This window comes from Epinephelus moara, chromosome 16, assembly GCF_006386435.1.
Source record: "Epinephelus moara isolate mb chromosome 16, YSFRI_EMoa_1.0, whole genome shotgun sequence".
In the NCBI taxonomy this organism is placed as follows: domain Eukaryota; kingdom Metazoa; phylum Chordata; class Actinopteri; order Perciformes; family Serranidae; genus Epinephelus; species Epinephelus moara.
This window is the reverse complement of record NC_065521.1, coordinates 12,217,466-12,240,521: the sequence shown is the minus strand read 5'-3', so window position 1 is coordinate 12,240,521 and position 23,056 is coordinate 12,217,466. Positions and strand designations below refer to the sequence as shown.

At 39.5% G+C, this 23,056-nt stretch overlaps 2 protein-coding genes across 2 annotated transcripts; one reads left to right on the top strand and one right to left on the bottom strand.

The window, feature by feature from the left end:
• The first annotated feature begins 3,170 nt into the window (after nt 1–3,170).
• On the top strand, nt 3,171–14,955 carry tmco4 (transmembrane and coiled-coil domains 4). The gene is given in 15 exon segments (XM_050065560.1): nt 3,171–3,290; nt 3,971–4,121; nt 4,746–4,920; nt 5,443–5,470; nt 5,573–5,702; nt 6,056–6,153; nt 7,526–7,669; nt 7,851–7,970; nt 9,697–9,861; nt 10,103–10,239; nt 10,547–10,631; nt 11,940–12,057; nt 12,264–12,381; nt 13,705–14,178; nt 14,181–14,955. Coding segments are annotated over 15 exon segments (2,007 nt in total). The 5' UTR covers nt 3,171–3,247; the 3' UTR covers nt 14,202–14,955.
• A 104-nt stretch (nt 14,956–15,059) lies between these two features.
• On the bottom strand, nt 15,060–21,772 carry htr6 (5-hydroxytryptamine (serotonin) receptor 6). The gene is made up of 3 exons (XM_050065561.1): nt 20,861–21,772; nt 18,223–18,357; nt 15,060–15,440 (listed from the first exon to the last, which is right to left on the bottom strand). Exons 1-3 carry the CDS (start codon nt 21,770–21,772, stop codon nt 15,084–15,086), a joined length of 1,404 nt encoding a protein of 467 aa, XP_049921518.1. The 3' UTR covers nt 15,060–15,083.
• Between the last annotated feature and the right edge of the window lie 1,284 nt (nt 21,773–23,056).

The window sequence follows — 23,056 nt, the reverse complement described above, 5'->3', positions numbered from 1 at the left end:
GTAGTTAGCTGTATATGTTGCACTTGCTTTGTTTAATGCAGTAATCATTTTTTATACTATGCAATAAAGACATCCCAAATAAAGATGCTCTGTTGTACATCATTTGTTATCAAGCTGCGGCTTTGCTACATATAAAGTCTTGTTTATAATACACTAGAGACGGTTCAGTAGGCTGTATAAACAGGATGCCTTTGAGAGACAGACAACTACAGCACACGTGTTTAGAGATTCCACTGTGACAAGGCCAGGATATTATTTTGACAAAGTACCCACGCTGTACTAACAGTTCCTCCACACGAAGACCTGTTGGAAGTTTCATCCGCCCTTGTGCACTTTTCCGGTGTTTGCCTTGCTCTCCTGTCACTGAACAGAATTCAGGCTGGAAAACAAGAGAGGAGGTGAGAGCGGTGCCAAGTATATACAGTAAATTGGAGCTGATGAAGCAAATGGGAGGGGAGTGGGAAAGGAGCAACTAAAACAGTCTAAAAATACCAAAGAGAAGGTCAGAGATCAACACAACAGTGATCAGAGAGTGAATTATGAAAAGGCGATGAGTAAAGTACAAGAAAATAAAGAGTAAATAAAGGAGACATTGACATGCTTTGAATCAGACTGTGTTTAAAAAATACACTTAATCCACACTCTTGGATGATAACATTATTGTCAGTTTTGCTTTTATTTCCTTTTTCTGTCCTGTTTTTTAAACCATACTTTACTATACTCCAAATATGGCACTATACTTTACCTTACTACACATATTGTACTATACCTTACTATACTCCACATATTGTACTATACCTTACAACACTTCACATATTACACCATACTTTACTACTCCACATATAGCACTATACTTTTGTTTACTCCACATATAGCACTATACTCTTCTTTACTCCACATATTGCACCATACTTTACTATACTCCACATGTTGTACTATAATTTACTATACTCTACACATGGCATGATACTTTACTTTACTCCACATATTGCACTATACTTATTATACTCCACATATTGCACTATACTTATTATACTCCACATATTGCACCATACGTTACCATACTCCACATATTGTACTATACATTACTATACTCCACATATTGCACTATACCTTACTATACTCCACGTGTTGTACTATACTTTTTTATACTCCACGTATAGCACTATACTTTTCTATACTCCTCATATTGTACTATACTTTACTCCATATATTGCACTATACCTTACTATAGTCCACATATTGCACTGTACTTGAATATACTCCACATATTGCACTATACTTAACTATGCACCACATATTGCACTATACATTGCTATACTCCACATATTGAACTGTACATTAATTTACTCCATATATAGCACTGCACTTAACTATACTCCACATATTGCACAGTAATTTACAATAGGTCTACTCCACATATTGCACTATACCTTACTATACTTCACTTATAGCACTATACATTACTATACTCCGCATTGTGTACTATACTTTTCTATACTCTACACATTGCACTGTACTTGAATATGCTTCAAATTTTGCACTATACTTTACTATGCTCCACATAATGCACTGTACTTAACTATACTCCACATATTGAACTGTACTTTAATTTACTCCACATACAGCACTATACTTGACTATACTCCACGTATTGCACTATAATTTTCTGTACTCCACATACAATACTATGTTGTACAATACTATACATACTATACTACACCTTACCATACTTTTACTTTACTATATAATACTTTTTATATCATACTGTACTGTACTAAAATATACTATTCATAGGCTTACTCTGTACAATACTATATTATTCTTGTCATATTATACTACCCATACTATACTATACTATACTATACTATACTATACTATACTATACTATACTACCATAGTACTATATACTATACTACTGCACTACACTTTATCATACTATACTATACTACGCCTTCAGTTTGAGTCATACAGGAGTATGACTCATAGGGCACAACTCCCTTGCACATAAACATTTTGTCCAAATGCATTGGCCTTGATCTATTGTCAAGTGTCTCTTGCTCTTCTCTCTTTATGCTTGTGACCCTGCCACTATTAAAACCCACGTATTAACACACACCATTGAACAATGGCGTTGTCTGTTGCATTCTTAGCCATTGGCCACATCTTATCAAATTATTCCAGTGTGCATCCGTGACCATGCCCTTGAAGCTGGTTGGCAGGCAACCGTCCTCATTCTGATGTACTACCACCGAGCATCTGAGAGAAAGCATTTTGCTGATGGCACACAGACAGAGAGACAGTCATACACAGACCTTGGAACAACTCTGGACAAATTGAAATATGTGTGAATAGAAGGCAGACAAATTACAAAAGGCTTATTATTCATTCGGTTCAATTTGACAGGGGATTCTGCCACATTTCAAGATAATCTGCATTATGAAAAGAATAACCACTTAGCTAACCTAACTTAAATGATCAACAATAGTAAGTGCTATATTCAGTGTTGTGGAGACCGAACTGCAGAAAAGGGATAAGTGGAGAGAAACTAAATGTTACACTTACACCTGCTGGCCAGCAGTTGTACTAACTCTGATTTTGGCTCTTGCTTCACTAAAAGTGTTTCACTTGTCACCCGCCCTTCTGTGTAAAACAGTGTTAATCAGTATAGTAAAGTGACACATACTGTAACTGCCCATTCCTGACCTAATGGTGTGTAATTCAATTTCTCTGACAAAAACTTTCCAAAACGTGTCGGTCCTGAACAGACCCCTGGCCCGTTCTAAGCGTACGTGGAAGTTACGTCACTGAGTAGTTGCAAACAAATGATGGCTTCAGGCACAGTCGAAAATATGAGAATTATAATGTAATCAACCATGTGAATGACTTATTAAACGTTTTAATTGTGACACAGAAAGCTGTATGTTGGAGCCGTGCTATCACCGAGTGATGTATGCAACGGGTTCCCCAAAGTAACATAAATATATCATCAAACGTGTTTATGCAATTCTCCTTTTCATTTGATCAATCCAACACAAATTAGCTCTGTGTGGGTTCACATGGAGCATAAAACGATCTTCAAAAATTGTTTTGTTGCCTTGGTGGTTAAGGTAATAAGCCTATTTACCATCGAAATTGTTTGAACGTGACAGTGTCGTATTAACGTGGGATTGTCAGATGTCAGAGCTCAGGGGGATCAAGTGAAGGCAACAAAAGTTTAGTGTACAGAGTTGACATATCTGTGGCCATGGAGGAAAAACAGAGCAATACGGACACAAATATTGCTCCAGGTACCACTTATTATCTGTTTATTATTTCCTCCGGTGCGGCAGTAGAGTAAGAAATTAAAATTAACGCCGTTATCAAAAGTTAGCAGTGAACCGTTAGCTAGTTAACTGGCTGTGGCAGCACGGTGGTCACTCTCAGCCAGCTGTTTTCAGCTAACGTAAATATGTGTTGTTAAAATTCACTGGTTTAAGTTACACTGGCTTTATTTTAAGATATAGCTATAAAGTATGTTAAAAATGATGTAGGTCACACTTGAGCAGCCTCTGTATGTTGAATTCAGGTCAGTTCATGAGAGACATGATGAAAAGCACAAAGTTAGACTCTGTGTAACCTAGTTCCGTGTAGCTATTTGCAAGACAAGAACGAAACGTCAAACCAAACTACACTCACAAATCAGGCAGTGTAATGCTACATTCCACATAATGTGACATTAACATATCTGATATGTCACAAGACCTCTTATCAACCATTGGGGTAAATTCGGCATGGGTATGATTCACCAAACAGCGTTTAAAAGATGTTTACATTGTGTACCCTGAAGTGCAATACCATTTCTTTTGATGTTTTACTCATGATTGTTAGTGACTCTAACATTTCTGAATGTATCAGTTGTATTTGGTTTCTTTTATGATCTGGAACACACCACTACCTTCAAGTTAATAATTGAGCTTTGTCCATTTAGACCCAGGGGGAGCAGGAACAACACAAGATGGCTCACGTGACCCCAACCCAGAGGAAATCATCTGCAGACAGCTGACTGAACAGGGCAGGTTTGCCTATGCTGCCCTGTGTGGTGTTTCTCTGGGCCAGTTGTTTACTGGACCTGAAAACAGGTAACAGAGCTATGAAGGATAATGTCATCATGACACTCTGTGTCCTTCCTGCTAATATCTGCTAATGTAGTCATTGTGTTGAGGAGTGTGTGCTTCAGTTTTTTCTAGTCAGATAAAAACCTGCCACCCTATTTCCTATTTCACCCAGCATATTATTTAAGGGGTAAGATAGGGGACAGTGGTCCTGAATACATCTTCAATTTGAATTTGAAATTTTTGTTGCATATGTATCTAGGTAAATTAACCTTGGCCCTCCATAATAATAAAAACCATAAAATCAAATTTGGACTTGCATGTGCAGTTGTGCATGTGGTCATACACCAAGCTGAAATATAAGTGGCTCAGAGAGGAATTGTACCTAGTCTGTCGTGGTCTCATACATGCAGAAATTTCTAAAAGTTTGATATTGAGTTTGTAAGAAAACTGAGCAGAAGTAGGCAATTAGATCCTCAGAGAAGTCATGAGGGCTGGTCTTTTATTTATGCATGTATTTATTTATTTATGCACAAATGAAGCATTTCTGATGGCTGCTTTTTCTTTCCCCACTTGTGAATATCCATGTACATCAATAGCTTTTTAACTAAACTGTGAACCCAAGGACATGAGCTGTTGTGTGTTCCTCAGTGCTTTCCGGGAGCAGTATCTGCAGGGCTTGGTCCGCCTGCTGGACCTGGATGAGTCGGTGATGCCGGTAATGGGAGCTTTCCTGTCAGGGCTGGGCTTTGAAGGCTCCGACACCTTCCTCTCCATCTTAAATGCCGAACCACTGCTCGCTTCTGGGGCCACCCCCATCATACAGGTGTGGGTCTCTCCTATAGAGGATGCAGTGACATTAAACTTTTATGCCCCCTGTGGGACATTGGATTTTTGCAAATATAAATGTGGCAAAAAAAGAAGTAGACTAGAAGAATAAGAGCATATGGATTGTTATACTGCAAATTAGTGCAACGGAAGAACACATTAGATAGAAATGTATACTAGAAATAACTACAGACACACTGAGTCAAAGATAAATTTAGTAAAAAAAAATTATATGAATTAGAGTAGAAAGAACTGGAGGAGCAAATTATTCATAAATTAAAACATCTACATAGAATGTGTGTCATCAAATCTACTCAAGGTCATACATGATTTCATTTCCCTTAATGTTTACAGTCAAGTTCATTTCATGGTTTGATGTGGCTGTTTCACAACTAACCCTGCTAGCAGGACAGTTATTTTATTCATATTTTTTAAAAACAATCAAATTAAATTTGACTAATTTTGTGCCTAGATTTCTACAAACCAACAAATTATAATCAGCTTTCACTTTGTTTTGCAGGATCTGGTGTCTTTTTCTGTCAAAGATGGTAAGAATCCTTTGATAAATTAATGACTACAACTACTTCAAGTCGGTGTAAATTTATATAAAAAACATTATGTTAAAACTTTATGCTCTGTCATGTACTTAGGCCAGTATGATGCCAGATCGAGGGTTCTCATCCGCCATGTCAGCTGTCTGCTACGAGTCCTTCCACAACAGCTGGAGGAGTTTGAGGAAACACTGGGAGAGAGGCTGAGAGAAGGAGGGGAGGAGAGCGAGTAAGTTCTGTTCTGATGGAAAGATGGATGATTTGATCGAGTCAGTTGCTACATTTACATGGTGCCTCCATTAATTTAAAATACTTCATGTTAATATGTTCTGTCTTTGTTTTACTTGTTGACTGAATTTCATGTGTATCAGAGCGTTTAAACAACACAAACACTGTACATGGCAGTCACACTTGAATCCAAAAAAGACAGCGTGAAAGTAGTCGTGTGGCATAAACAAGCAGCTCATTGTTTTCAAGATGTCGTGTTGAACGCACTCGACGAGTCATTTGACATTTTTATTTTTGGAGCCCATGAATATTGAATAATAATACGGATGATCTGTCTGACTCTGCTTCCATCAGAGAGGAGTCCTCTCGGCGGCGGAGGAGAGAAAGAGGACGAAAGTTACGACGCTACCTCCTCATTGGACTCGCCACCGTGGGCGGAGGGACTGTCATTGGTGAATATTCCTGCTTCTAGTGCTTTTGAAAACTTAAAAAATGGAGATTTGAAACATCCGGTCATCTTATGTAAACACATCAGCTCTATTCAAACGGGACTGGTATTACCTGGGGACCTCTAGTAATAATTGCAGAGGTCATTTGTGATCTCAGTCGTGTGCAGATTCTCCGTATATTTAATTTGTCAGGTAAAAAATCCCAACTATCCACCATATTTTTTTTCAAACACAGAGGTCATGTGATGATAGTAGTCCTGTTGAAAACAGCGTCTCAGTGATTTGGGGTCATATTTAAGTTTTTTGTGTTCTCTGTGACTGTGGCACACCCAGAGCGGGCCATGGCAACCTGATACAATTGCTTCAAATTAAATCTGTATATTTGTCTTTTTAAGGAAAAGAACAACCAGTGTATTTAAAGAACAGTGGATTGCCTAACATGTATAGATGCATAACATGTTAAAAACAGGATAGTTGTGGAAAAATTCAGTTAAGGCTTTTGGTTTTGGTGTGCCACTCCAAAATTTTAGTGGTCCCATCTGTCACTGCTCTGTACCTTTTTTCTGCATCTGTCCTGATTAAGAATTATGGAGGCTGCACTGGCAATTAGGCCTATAAATAAAGTTTTAACAGCATTTTGGGTGTATGAGGCTCATCTCGCCACACAGCATGGAGACCCAGTTGCAGAAAGAGCATGTAAAATCCATTAGAAGAGCGAAACTTCAAAAGATTACATGATGGATGAGAAGTGCCAACGTGTGGCAGAACTGGTTCTGCTTATTTAAGAAAAAAACACATGAGGTCCCCTGGGTATACTAGTCCTTCATGAAAGGGACTGTAGAATAAAACTGATAAGCTAATCAACGAATAATTAAATCACCATAGAGTGTTAAGTAGGGCTCCAACTAATGATTATTTTTGTTGTTGATTAATCTGTTGACTATTTTCTCCAATTTCAGACAATGGTGAACAATATTAATTAGTGTTTCCCAAAGCCAAAGATAATGTTCTTAAATTTCTTGTTTTGTCCAAAACCTAAAGATTTTCAGTTTACTGTCATAGAGAAGTAAAGAAACCGGACAATATCTATACTGAAGAAGATGGAATCAGAGAATCTTTTTCATTTTTATTTTTAATCCTGTTAATCGAATATCAGATTAATTGGGGATTAATTTATTTGTCAACATCTAATTGATAAATTGTTCCAGCTTGAGAAGACAAAATATTAAATCAGAATAATGCATGAAGACTGCATCTTGCATCAGTTTCAAGAGATGTATTTTTCCTTCTGTACCCTTAACTTTTCTCTGAAAGGCTTCACCCTACACACACTGGCTTCTTGCTGTACTGACTGCACTCTGTATGTCTTTGCCAGGTGTGACAGGTGGGCTGGCAGCCCCCTTGGTGGCAGCAGGGGCCAGTGCTGTGCTGGGGGCTGGAGGGGCTGCGGCTCTGGGTTCAGCTACTGGCATTGCTATCATGGCGTCTCTGTTTGGAGCAGCAGGGGCTGGATTGACTGGTAAGAACTTTGGAAGACACATGATTGTGTGAAAAGAAGTTATGGTCTTTAGAAGTTTGACTGAACTTGATAAATACAAATGTGCTGTGTTCCCTAATTTTCATATCTGCAGCTTTTCTCATCTTCTTTTTGATTTTGACTTTTTTCACCTGTGTGTCATTTTCATACATTGTCTTTCCAGGCTATAAGATGAAAAAGTGTGTCGGAGCGATAGAGGAATTTCAATTCCTGCCACTGAACTCGGGAAAGCATCTTCATCTGACCATCGCAGTGACAGGTTGGCTCTGCAGTGGTAAATACAGTAAGTATGGCTTCTGCTGTCTCACTACAAGTGCTTATATGATTAGATGAGATTAGGCGATAGAGGTAAATCCTCTATCATGGTATAGTACTCTTTTTTTGTAAGATAAATTGAGAGCATTTTTTAAGTAATCAGATAGAAACGGGCCGTTCACCAACTATTCTGAAGACCCTTTCCTCTTAAAATCCACTTACACAGAATTCACAAAGGTTCTGACATTTACCAGTGTGTTCTTATTTAGGATTTGTTCTCAGATAAGAACAGAATCTACACAAACTGAAGGACACTCTGACGCACATTAAGTATTGACATGTTTGTGCTGAATAATTGGATATTGCGTGTTCTTAAACTGTGAGTTGTACAGCATTATAGGATTTGTATAACGAGCATTTTTATAATTTAGAGTATTTTTATTAATGATTTTGAGTATCTTACAAAAAGCATTATGGCCTTTTAAAATAAACACTACACTAACACTTAAGTTCATATCCGTTATATTAATGGGAGCTATGCCATTTAATAACTAGTGATTGTTCATGTTAGAAAATATCACTGGTTCGGGCTGGCAGGACAAAAAGTGACAAAGCAGTGTTCCGAGTAAGTATTATTAACTTACAGTACATTGCATGAGTCCACCTTCACCTTCTCTCTCTCTCTGGCTATCTCTAATCACACAAACACACTTCTTGGTGAGTGCCACAGTGCTTGTCTCTGTCCTCACTCCTGACAATTGTGCTTCTGAAATGCATAAGGTTTGTGGCTCAGATTGTTGATTAATGCACTTTTTTGTGTTATTTCATATCCACTTCTGATGCCACTAAATATGACATAAGTTTTTTTTTTTTTTTATCTTATTTAGGAGTCTGGTGCTCCACTCTTTAAGCTTTGGTTGGGCATTCTCTTACCTTTTTCTTCTTCAGTTTTTTGTGTGCAAACGGTCCTGCAGTCGTCATGCCCTTTTATGGGGTCTTGTGAGGTGTTTACCTATGCTAACTAAGACTTCCGAGGACAGTGGGATTTATCATTATAAGAACACATCATTAATCTGACATAGACTTTTCATAGGACCTTTCTAAAGAACCAATTTAATAAAAAACTTAGGAAGATGTTTCTGAATGGGGTCCATTGTTTTTGATATTTTATAAATCTTTAGAAATTATGGCATCATAACAATTGAGTATAACCATCAACTATGCTGGACATATACAGTGTGAGTGATGAAATCAGAGCAAATAATTAAATAGCTGTTTTTACTACATAGAACATTCTGTAAATTCATTTGAATAGGGGGGGGAAAGAATCCTGAAAAATGTCAAATATTTTGAAAAGTATGAAAGATAATATTAACAATAATTCTGATTATGTCCTGAAGAGTTTAAAGCTTAAATTAAGTTTCTATGTTGAACAGTGTTGAAGTAGTTACGCGGCTAAAAACAAGGAGGAATATGAATATTAAAGAGATGAAAAGAACATCGATGGGATTGCTGGGCAACAGTCCTGCACATAATGTTCCAAAACTACAGGAGAGTGCCCACCTGAGATGATGCAAACAAACCACTTAAGTTTTGCTTTTACATAAAACGATGCAGCTCTCTTCCCCCACTAAAAAACACACTTAGTTTCAAGCTTAGTGCCCCCTTCACATACAATGACTAAAAAAAAGCACTTAACCAACAAGTGCTGCTTAGTCGTCTCCTGATGTAAATGCACAATTGCTGTCTTCCAGGTTCGTTCCAGGCCCCGTGGTGCAGCCTGGGCGAGTGCGGGGAACAATATTGCCTGGTGTGGGAGTCGCGTTTCCTCAAAGATCTGGGCTCAGCCATGGCCTCTCTGTTGGATGGGCTGGTCAGCATAGTGGCCCAGGAGGCGCTCAAGTACACCGTGCTCTCAGGTAGGAGGACGGTCATGCTGGAACCATTTAGTCTATGAAATTATCTTAATTTGGAAACAAGAGTGTTTGTGCTTGTTATAACTCCACATTTGGGGTGTAATATGGAATGTAAAAAGGTAATACTTTTGGGTTATTGGGTTGATTGCTGGTAATGGCTTGATTTCTGTTTAACAATCCTAAATCTAAACATTGACCTTTGATTGTACTGCATTGGTGTCTTTTACACTATCATACTGTCCAGGCATCGTGGCGGCTCTGACGTGGCCTGCGTCTTTGCTGGCAGCAGCCAGTGTCATTGACCACCCCTGGTGTGTTTGTCTGAACCGCTCAGCTGAGGTGGGGAAACACCTGGCACAGGTTTTAAGAAGCAGACAGCAGGTATCGTTCCACCTCTTAACCTCTGTTAAGGCACACTTTACCATAGTGCACCACAGTATTGTGTCAGCTGGCATTCTTAAAGGGATAGCTGTATATTCTGTGTACACATTATTAATTGCATTACTTTAACTTCCACCATGATATTTCTACTTGTTGTTCCTTTGAATGTACTCCTAGAATATTAAACAAATCTTTAAATGAAATGCTGTATTTATTAACCTAAAATATGGCCTTATGCTCAGATAAAAATAATTTTGAAAGCTACATCAGAATTGTGCATCTTATCTCTTTCTTTCTGTGTTTGAAGGGGAAGCGGCCCGTCAGCCTCATAGGTTTCAGTCTTGGGGCCAGAGTTATCTACTACTGTTTACAGGAGCTTGCCAATGACCAAGGTATGAGCAACTTTCAGCAGCACTCACTGTCTATCTTCCATGTGAGACTTCGGTGGGTTAAAGTCATGACTTTAAAAAGCCAAACTAATCCTCATCTTTTCTGCTAAGTCACTGAAGAGACAGAATAGAAATGTTGTGATGACGGCCCTAAATGATAAGCATTTAAATGTCACTTTTAGAAATAAAGGTGCTCATTAGAGCTATAAAGGGTTGAGGCCCGAACATACTTTCCGCACTGAATGTCGGCAGACAGTTGTGGTCACACAGACGCGCATGTGGTTCTATTTTAAGCACAGCTGATGGGCCGCGTCACCCCCCAGCAGTTAAACAGAAGGGCTAGGAGGTAAGCTAACCGCCCTCCTACTGCTGACATTGGGTGAAAACTAAACTGAAAAGATGCTGCTGAGTCTTGAGTGAATGTCTGTCCAATATCCAACTTAAAGCTAACTTCACTGTGGTGAGGCAGCTGTGACTGGCCTGGATGGGACTTGAGTGTGAAACGAGATTGGAGCATGCACAGTTGATGCGCTGAGTATGCGCACAGTTGCACGGTCACAAAAAATGGGCTGCACGCGCACATCTGAATAGGGTCAGTGCGGACATTGGCATATGACGGACCAGGTATTAATTCTTTTATTATATAAATATAGATATTACAAGCCAAAATTTCAGTACTTGTAATACTTCAGTTCAATTTTCAAAACTTTGGTAGCTTACTAGAATAATATAATCAATTGCTTTTTCAGTCCACTGGATACATTTTTACTACATTAAAAATGACAGAAATGAGATTAACAGACTGAAAACTTTATCTTATTAAATAAAACAGATGTTGATGATGTTTTCCTTTGGGGAAATAATTGGCAGTTGCAAAAAGGTACTATTTCACGATATATTGCAGTATATTTTATCCCAATACTCAGCATATTTCAACACATTTAAAATCTTAATAATAATCTTGTATCATGACTCGCATCTTGATAATATCATATCATGGGCCCTGTGGTGATTCCCACACCTAACATCCAAATTCAAAAATACCCTTTGAAACATGGGCAAACAATTGAATAATCAAGGGTGAGGATCTTTTCAACACCTGTGCTTCTAACAATCCTTGGAAGAACCCTTTCTTGGATAAGGGCTCCTCAGAAGCAAATGCTCAGCCCTCATCCTTTTTTCTTAGTGTGTGTGGTTATACTGTTTTTAATCGATTAGCAGTTAATGTAATTTGGTTACTCATCTTCCATTGTTTTTCTTTTACATTGTTCTGACAAGCTAGTTGAGTCTTGTGTCGTTGTGATTCTTCAGGTTGTGAAGGAGTAGTGGAGGACGTAGTCCTCTTGGGGGCCCCTGTGGACGGCTCTGAAAAGGCCTGGGAGAGAATGACCAGGGTGGTGGCTGGAAAAATCGTAAACGGCTACTGCAGGTAATCTAACAGAGCTCTACCCATCAGTATGCATGTAACATCTGCATTTTTAAAGCTTACAGTTGCTTTATTGTTTTGATAAACTAATTTTTTAGACGTTTTATGTTTGAGGTTTAATGTTTGTGGACTCAGAAACGACTGTCCTGACAGCAGGATTTGTGAAGAATTTTATGAATAAATGACTTTCTGAACTCTCCACCTATCAGAGGGGACTGGCTCCTGGGGTTCTTGTACCGAAGTTCAGCCGCACAAATGTGTGTTGCTGGGCTACAGCCAATCAACATCCAGGATCGGCGTATTATCAATGTGGATCTTTCCTCCGTGGTGAGTCAGAGCTTCTTTTTAAATGAGACCTGCTGAAGTTTCTTCTATGAATAGTTTTCAAGTACATATGAGCTGAAGATAATTTAACATTTCAAGGTTTTCACCTTTCAAGAAAAACCACATGCAGCAGTCACTTCAAACGGACACTTTTTACCTTAAAATTGTCTCATTTGTTGTTAGATCAGAGTCTGTGAAATAATAAAAGGTGTCTTCAACTAAGTGATGCAATATTAATAAATACAGAATTTTATTAGCACTTTAAAAGAGACAGCTGTATTGCTTAAATCAAATAAAAAGATAAAATAAGGCCCCTGCTGGTCTGTTTCAGTTTACAGCAATGCCTTTCTATCACCCTGCAAATCAACGTGATTCCACATGAAACTTTACATCTGGCTCAACAAAACTAGTTGATGCTTTACAGAACTAGGTGAAGCATCAGAGGTTGTACATTTCACTCAACCAAACATGTAAAAAAGAACGGTAAAAAGATACTTGACATGAGGCCTTGTTCAGGTAGACACGGGTCTTTTTGAAAATGGGGCTTTTCCTCCATCATTCTCAACAAAAAAATCTGTCCAACAAGCACTGTCATAAAAAATGTTTGTCCAAATGAAAATGCAAAAACAAGATTGAAGTGTCAAGGGATTGGAGCTGTGATGTTGGAGATCTACAGCAGACAGCATTAGAAATAAATGGACAGTGTCTGCTCAGGTGCTCTTTGGGTGAGCTCATTTTAGCTTCCTTGGGTGTGCCTGGCCTGACAGAACTTTTGGGCCCACTAATTTGGATGGGAGCCGAAATACAGTAGAACTTTTGCGTATAGAAAGCATTTGTTTATGGTCTGTTGTTACAGATTTTTTCAGTAATTACGGAATTGTAATTCTCACCCATATCTTTAATTTTTGTACAAAAATATTCCAACCCAAGGCTGACTGTGGAAGCCTCGGTGAACTGAATTAATCGTCCCCCATGTTCTATGATAGTGCACCAGATATTGAGCCTTTCATCATGTGTTGTACCCCAATGATATGATGTGATTATGCTGTGAATCTTCACCCTGGACACAGTTTTACAAAAGATCTGTTTTTAGTGACCTAGAATGCAGTTTGCATGTGGATGAAAGACCAAAACGCATAGAATAAGCTATGGTACCTTTTTCAAATATACCCGTGTACACCTGGACAAGGCCTAAAGCACCATACACTATATACCTGGTCATGTGATGTGAGAAAGAGGAAAACTGAAATAATACACTATAATTTACAAAGTAATATGTGTCATTTTTTCAGTCAGAGACAGTAAAACCATGTTTCTGCTTCCCAGGTGAAAGGTCACTTGGATTACATGCGTCAGATGGACACCATCTTGGTGGCAGTAGGAGTTCCTACCAAAGAAGTCCCAGGAGCCTCCTTTGCTCTTCCTCAGCCTGTAACGATCACAAAGGGGACGGCCCCTGACCAAACTCCCAATGAGCAACAAGAGACTGAGACACAAAGCCACGCGGAGGACGCTGAGACTGATATGGGAGAATGTGGAGAGGTGAAAGAGGTGGCAGAGACAGAGGAGATGGGTGACGGTTGGGATATCCCTGATATTTCAGACCTGCTGGACTCATTAAATGATACAGAGTCAGATAGGAACAATTCACCTCCTACATCGGAGGAGACTGCAACTAATGACGACACAGCGTCCGCTTGTAATGCCTCTTGTGACGATGTAGCGGATGCTGACCCTGATAATGAACACATATCGTGGAGCTGGGATGATACACACTGGGCTGTAGAGCACGCACACACAAACAAAGGCAGCCAAACTTGTAAAGAGCATGTCACGGGACCAGCTGCTTCCTTGTAAAATCTCGTCCTGTCACGTTTTTTTAGCATCTGAGCTTTGTTGGAGAAAATAATCATTCCTCTCTCAGCACACTGACACACCAGAGACGGCTCAAGAGTCAATGCACACATATGGCAGCCTCATGTGAAAAATCCCCTGAATTAACTGCTTTGTGTAACCATGAAATGTTGTTTTTAGACTAATGCATTAATTTAATAACAATAAGGGACACTGTAAATGAAGTAGATTTTTTACAAACTGTAAATAGTGTCATAATTTATTTTCTAAAGTGACTGTGAGATCAAATACCTGTGAATATTACTTGCAGGTTGTAGAGGATGCCATATAACAGGTGATATCTCTCTTCCTCTCATCCGTTGGCCCGGTTGCTATGGATATTATCACAGTAATTTAATTTCCATAAGGCTGGGGGCAATGTAGCGAATGTGTCGTCTTCAAGGCCTTCTTTTTTTTCCCTCTATTCCACCCATGCCAATGTGAAGTGCTATTACCATAGAGTTTCAGGATGTAGTTATATTGTATACTGGCACTGATAATACTGGAAGTAGTCCCTGACTTGTAAGTTTTAGTAATGCACTTATATTGGTTTCCTCAACCATATTTCATAAGTGGAAAGAAACACACAATTCAAAATAGAACACGGATGGAGCTTACTGAATTTGTGTCCATGGATATTTTTCTGTGACATTAAAAAATAAATAAATACATTTTCTTTTTTTCCTTTTAGGCCTAAGTCTCTTTACCGACAGTAAGAAAACCAAGAATTGTTATCAGTCTCAGCACTTGTCTTGAACCACTTTCCTGCCATGAACCCTGACGTAACATATTATCATTCCTGTAATTTCTGTTCAATCCAGGGTGTCGACCTGATTGGGCAGAAGCAGAGGCAACTCGATGCCAGCGTGCTCGGCATCTAGCAGGTTGACAGCATCCGTAGCAGTGGCAGGGGGGTGCGTGGGGTCAGAGGCCAGGGGAGATGGGGGGCTGCTGGCGATGTTGGGCTCTCCTGAGTTGCGAAGAGAGAGGGAGAGCGCTGGTGAGGGTCTTCTGGGTGACTGCGAGGAACAGCAGGGCAAGAGCTTTCCCAGAGCTCGCTTGAAGTCTCTCATGAACAGCGGGTAGATGATGGGGTTCATTGTGCTGTTGCAGTAGCCCAGCCAGGTGATGGCGTCGAAGAGCGCGAGGGGGACACACTCACACACTGCCTGAATGAAGACGGTGGAAAGTATTGCAGGCATTAAAGCATCACAATAATTTATGCTAAAATGTAAAATTAATTACAGAAAAAAAAGGAAATAAATCAGGAAAAATAAATACAGAGAACAGACAAAAGCACTAAATACATAGTCTCATAACCTTAAAGGAGCAATGTGTAAGATGTAGAGTGGGATTTAGTGGCATCTAGTGGTGAGGATTGTGGATTGCAACCAGCTGAAATTTCTCCCAATTAGAATTCCTTAAGTATTCATTTTTCAGGGGTTTTTACCAGGAGCCGAAATATCTGCAGATGTTTCTTCCTTTCCAAAACAAGTAAACTAGGTGATTTAAACTAGTAAAAATACTGAAGAAAGCAGTTGCACAGTACAAATCACTGTTTCTACCACACCGTTTGACACGTCACAGATGGGCCATTAGCCCAGAGCCTGCTATCTGTCCTTCCTTTTTTTTTCTCTGATAACTGTATGTGTGCTCACCCTTTTTCTGATCCAGACGTTCAGGAGGTTTTTACTGTGAGCAGAATCTTTTTCACTCAAAAAAACCCCCCAAAAAAAACAGACTCAGTGATTTAAACTGGTAAAGACACTGAGTAAAGCTGTTTCACGTCACAAAATCAGTGTTCTCAGATGCTGCTCATTGCAGAGAGGCTTTTAAATATGGTGGCTGACACGAAAACATTAATGGCTGTATCAATAGCCAGTGTTTTTTTGTCAGTTCTGTAGAAATACAGAGCAACTGTAGAAACATGGTGGTGGTGCAACATGGTGATCTCTGCGGACAAGGACCCACTCCTATTGTAGACGGCTCATTCTGAGGTAACGAAAACATGACGACTCTTATTTTTAGGTGATTATACACAACAACATACATATTATATTAGATTTCATTTCTGCCAATATATCCCTAAATTCTACACAATGGCCCTTTAAAATCCCCCTCAAGAGTGTTTGACCCATAGCAGCACTATGAAGCGATGTTTTTGCGAGAGAAGATCAGATGTAAATATGCAAAATTTAAAATATTCAAAAACACTGGCTATGCAAATGTTTTATAAGGAAGGAAATGCATTCAACGCATTTGTCCAACCTCAAGGACACACAATGTACATATAAAAACTTTACAGGCCACCTCTAATTATAATATAGAGAGAGATTTAAATAGATAAAGAAATAAGTACAGACAGATCTTTTTATCTATTTGGTTATTGTCCACTGATGTATTTATTTAACTTTTTTGTTTTGCAAAATGTATATTCATTAATTCTAAATTTATGGTGCACGTTTATTTATTTATTAACTTCCATCAAATAAGAAAGCTTAATTTACTGTAAATTATTGCCCACTCATTGATCTATGCCTTTTGACAGCATATATATGTATTTATTTTTGGCTTAGTGTGCACATTTATTTATTTCTAATTTATTGCCCATGTAATTATTTATTTATTTATTTTTTTTTTTAAATCTTTTTACATTCTGTGTTCCTAGGAAATAATGAAAAAACAAGTTATTTATGGTACTGCTCTAAAATAAATAAACATAAAATACATATATATACACATATATAGTATTTATGTATTGCCCATTAATTCAGCATGTATTTATTTACTTTTCCTGTGCCTTCTGGGCCTCTATGAATTTGGAATAGCTGAGTCTTAAAATTTTAATAATAAAAAAAGGACATAATTTCTTTTTTCAGATTTTCTTTCTCACTTCTCAGATAGGCTGTCCATCATTCTTTGTTTCTATCAACATGAGCATCTAATTTTCTCTGAGTAGAACTTAAATACATTTGCATCTGCCTGTCAAAAACACAGATCTTGAGCAGAACCACTAGGTTTAAAGGAGGACAGTGAAGGAGGAGACAGCTGTTAGAGGAGCGCTTCCAATACTATCAAGATGAGACAGGGAGGCGGTGGGAATAGGACAGAAAGGAGGGGTGCGTTTCACACACCACATTGGGTGTGAAAAGGAAGGAGCGCGCAGACACAGTCAAGTCTCTGTGCTCTATGTTATGCAGGGGAGAAGCGAGAGGGCACAGATGGGAAATCAAAATGACTGGATCATTGAAAGCTTGAGAAACAGGACAAGTGTCATTACCAATTTAGATTAAGCTGTTTTTTGACATTCATTTACTCTCGCCGAGGTTTTTCATGGCCTACAATGTTTGCTCAGTAAGCACTAAGTGTGTGATTAGTCTAATCAAATCAAAATCAACAACCTAAAAAGAATGGCAATTATAAACGTTACTGTGGTGTGTTGTTTTCTGGGTTTTGGAATGAGTCAGCCGCACGAAGCTGAAATGCCAATCTATTTCCTCGTTGGATAGCTTGGCAAGGCTGTGACGCCAAGGCTGGCCAATACAAAAATAGACCGGTATCCAAGTGTTTTTTTTTTCTTTCTTCTTTCTTTCTCTTGCATTAATTTCACACTGTTTTGGTGCCCACCACACATAAATTTGTGAGAGAACTGACAAAACACCGAATCACCCAGATATATGGAATAAGAGAGCTAGTCCAAAAAAAGACAAATAACCCTCAGACTTTTTAAATGGTGAGGTTAATTGTCACAAATCAGAGAACACTCAGCTGTCAGTGTAGGTATAGGCAGCCTGGATAGACTGAAACTATTCGCCCCTCCAGCTCATTCGATTATGTATCTGACATCATCAAACTGATGGACGTTAATATCTAATGCATGTTTTTCATTTTGATTGACTGCATTTTTGTGTCATATCTGTGTTAGAGGTAGTGTCTGGTCCCTCTACTGACCTGAGCCATGTTGGTGATGAAAAAGGGGAGCCAAGCGCTGAAAAAGAGTCCCAGGAGGACTCCCAGTGTCAGACTGGCCTTCAGTGCCCTCCGACCCTGCCTGTGAGCCAGACCACGCTCACTGTTCACTGATGGCTGTGGACAGTAGAGAACAATAGAAAGAGTCAGTCCTAGAACTATATAGAAATACACAAAAATAAATTTCCCATGCCTACATTAGTATATTGGAAAAGCTTTTCTAGGTACCTCTTCATGGCCACTTTGACAAATGAACTGCATTATGGTAATTCTTTTTTGCCTCTTTAGTTATTGGTTTGCTTGAAACTGTCCAGTTTTAATCAAGTTAATGAACTAAATTAAAGGAATTATCTGTCATTTTGAAAAATACGCTTATTTGTTTTCTTGCTGAGAGTTGGATGTGAACGTCAATATCACCCATATATCTGCATCATAAATACAAAGCAAGAGAAAGCATCCACTTAGCTTAGCACAAAGACTGGGAGAACAGGAAGAAACAACTAGCCTAGCTTGGTCACAATCCACCTATAGCACCTCTAAAGCTTACTGATTAACACTTTATATATTATTTGTTTAAAAGTAAAGTAGACAAAGTTTGATTTTACAAGGAGTCATGTGCTAACACAATTTCTTTGGTGCCAGAGCCACACTACCTTTTCTCACCTGCCTCAAGTCTTTCTGCTAAGCTAAGCTAATTCTCTGCAGGAACAAGTCCTAACATCCAGAAATAAGTCGGCATGTTTGCATTTCCGGTTCCCTCACTCGAAGTCTATGAGGTTTTTTAATTTCTTTCTTTCTTTTTTTTGGTTAGATGCCTGGAATAAGGTCAGTGGTTAACACATTTTTAGGACATAAGATATGTCAGTAAATACCCCGCTCCTGAACTGTGAAGCTTTTTATTTGCATAAAAAAGGCAGATGCTAATAAGTGGCTGAATGAGACTATCAAATGTCATCATGCCAAACATGATTTGACAGCCTCATTGTGGTGGTGATGTTAAAGTCATGTGACTGTGGTGTAGTTTGTTTATAGCCTAACGTTTGCTTTTTACCTCTGGCGATTTCATTTACACTTCAAAAATAATATAAGTGGTTTTCGTTTGTGAAGATTATCGTGTATCATAAATTCTTGTTTGCCACAGATCTTATTTTCTGCAATAATCCAGAATGTTTACTTTCAAGTTGGCTTACAAAAAACACCACACAAACATAAGAGTGGTATTAGTCTTTTCAGCTCTCAACAAGAAAACACATTTCTCAATATTCCCAAAACAATTCCTTTAAAATTCTAACAAATATTTGATGTTTTAATTTATTTATTTTTTTACATTCCTTAAAGAATATTTATATCAAAAATATCTTAAAAACGTTTGACAAATGTCCCAGTTATTACATACTTATGATGTGCAACCACTGTGGAAATTGTAATTCTCAAAAAAGATCAAATATGTTAATCTTGGAGGAGCTGTGTATAAAACGATGCACAAGACATCTAGAATATTTCCATTTGCTGGAATGGTGCATCTATAAAAGCTTTGTATATTGCACGTAGTGTCAAGGTCGCTTGGCTGTTATGTGGAGATGGAACAAGTTTATACAGAATATGTATGGTGAAGGATTCAATGAGATGATTTTATAGCCACTTAATGGGAAAAATCAGAAAACTGAATGTCAAGAGGTTACGATTCACCTGACAATTTCAACTGACTGTTCTGGTGTGTGTGCATGTGTTTGTGCGTGTGGTTTTACTGCAGGCAAATGTGACAGACTATGTGTCTGTGATCCGATACAGACAGAGGCAACGCATCTGATACACTATCTGTATTTTTCTCTCCAAGATTTCAGGGTAGGTTTTACACCTCTTCCCTTTCACCAAATCTCCACTTTTCTTCCATAAATGAAGAGCAAAACATTTTTCAACTCTAAATCATACACTAATCTCAGCATAACAGTAGACTGCACCTCTTCTGATTCTTTTTCACAGCCTGATAATGATGAATTAAGTTTAGGTATATGCCATGTCAGCAGACAAATTTATTACCGAATAGCCTGTTTGGATAGGCTGTAAACTTCCACTTTGTTCAACACAAAGTAGTTTGCACAAAACACAAAAACAGTTTGGTCCAAGTCAGTCATACTTTTAGATATAACTCCAAACTAGGTCAGCTCCAAGGTACTTTTACAATTAAGCATATCGGTTAGGCTTTCAAGCAGCGTTCTTGAATTTAATTATTAACCATAAAATTAACATCTTCAGGTTTGTAATTGCTGCACTTAGACGATATTGAACTTAGGAGTGGATTTCAACAGTATAATTGGCAGTTTAGGGGAACGGCATGAGACATAAATATGAAAAGTATTATGTAAAACTTGTCAAGGAAAAGTGATGTTGGAAAACTTACAATAGATGGACAACTGTAATTTGGTTATTATCTTTGTGCCACCTGCTCCACTCACAGAATCAACCTTTTCAACTCCTACTCTCATTAACGTCTGCTCTACTGAAAGGCCATTCTACTATTTTAGCATCATTGCAGATTTTTCATCAGGCATTTAAGTTTTGCGTAGAAATTGTTAAGAGCCACATGTGAGCACCTAAAAGAATGTATGCCCTTGCCTACCGGTACATTTTGTGACACGGGAGGTTCCTGGTGACTGCAGTCATCTCCATCCTGCTGAGCTTGCCCTGCTGCAACCCCAGGTGAAGGAGGCCTAGAAGGTTCCCCTAGAGAGGGATGTGGGTGTGGTGGGTGGCTCAGCGCTGCGACCCTCTTGGCCTGCCTCCGCGCTGCCAGGAGGATCCGACAATAAGTGAAGCAAATGGCACTGGAGGGCAAAAAGAAGGTGAGTACAGATGCTACCAGTGCAAAGGGCAGTGTGACCCGCAGGCGGCACTGGGAGGAGAGGCCTGACGGTGACAGCTGAAAGTAGGCTGCTGGGTCCACTGTGTCAGAGTAAGAGCTGATGTTGCTACTGCTGACACCAGGAACCGATGAGTTTCCACTCCAACGGCCTAAGCTGTGCCATTTCATCTCAATGGGCAGGAAGGAGGCCAATGCCGCCAACCCCCAAGCAGCTCCTACCAGGAGCAACGCCCGAGGTGGGGTCATCCTCTGCTTGTAGCGCAGCGGTGAGATGATGAAGAGGTAGCGGTCCAGGCTGATCACACACAGGTTGAGGATGGACGCGCTGCAGCACATGACGTCAAAGCAGAGCCAAATGGGGCAAAAGGCAGGCCACAGCACCCAGGCCCCACACAGAACATTGAGCATGGCTGGGGGCATGACCACCAGGGCCACCATTAGGTCAGACAGGAACAGAGACACCAGGAAGCAGTTTGAGGTGCAACGCAAAGAGCGATGGGCAAACACCACAGCGATAAGCAACATGTTGCCACAGACCGTCATGAGGATGATGACAGTCAGCATGAAGGCCAACAACCACGGGCCGCTGCCAGTGATGTTCCAAGCGCTGCTGGTGGGAGAGCTGCTGTTGTAGCTTCTTACGGAGCCAGACATGTGAGAGTCAGCCATGGTTTTGGCTTGGCAACAATCAATGAACCAGTTTCTGAAGAATCCTCTTCAAGCACCACCAGATGTTTCACACCTTAACCAGTTCTCCTTTGCAGCCAAAGCTCTCACTTTTGAGACATTGTTGAATAAAAAGAAGCCGATGAGGTCTTGTGTTGAGAAGCCATCCAACCCCGTCCCTGTCAAGGTTAATCGGACTGCTCTCCATGGGTAAATATCTCCATCTCCTTTTGGCAGGAATACATCCAGGTGCCCTGGGCTTACTTCCACTGCCACCAGTACAGTGATCAAAATTACTAACACAGTTTCACTCATCTCTCCATCCTGGCCAGCATGTCCCTGCCACATCCACAGCTAAGAGCAAGAATGAGCCATTCGACTGCTGACAGAGGATTTCGAAGCAGCATGTCACAATGATGACAGTCAGTGGAGGAGGGCACACAGAGAGATAAGCTCGACCAGGCATGCGAGAGCTGTGCCGGTGACAGGAACTACTGAAGATGAAGAGAACAAGGACCAATTCTCTGAATTGTACCTCACCTCACAGAAGTGGAATTGTACGGCTTCCGCAAGTCCTTTGCTGAGCTGGAGCTCTGCTCCCTTTCACAAGTCCTTTTCTTCTGGGAAACGGCGCACAGAAAACGACACAAAATTGTGAAGCAGTCATTTGTAAGCAATGCTCTGTTCATAAGTGCTCTGCAGGTACCATGGTCCTTGTAACGCTGCCTTTATATCCCTCGCTCCTGTTAATCCCTGTGTCGGCCACTCCAGCGCGCCTCCCAGCCAGAGCGCACAGCTTCTGAGAGGGAGCGTGTCAAAGCATTGAGCTGTTAATGCATAACCATGCACAATCACAGCCAAGAAATGCTAATTCTTCAACATAGGAATTAGTGTGGGTGATCTTTTTCCATGTTTGGTTGTGGTGTTTTTAACTACTGAGATACAACTATTATGGCATTTTTAAGCCATTATAAATATTATATGTGACTTTTTTCTTTAAAGGTGGAATTTCTCTGATTGTATATTCTACTTGCTTTTTGTTTTCACTGTATGCATACAATTTATAGACATAGTGTCAGATCTAATAAAATAGCAGTAGTAGCAAGGTCCCTATAAAAAGAAGTCACCCTCTCTGACATTCTCATTTTATACACACATCACAGCAGATACAAGTAAGCTTTTTTATTCTGCAGTCCATGCCATGGAAAAGTTGTATCCTTTTCTATTCAATAACCTTGTCTCAGATTTGATTCATCCTCTTTTGACCAAATGATGTCATTGTTGACA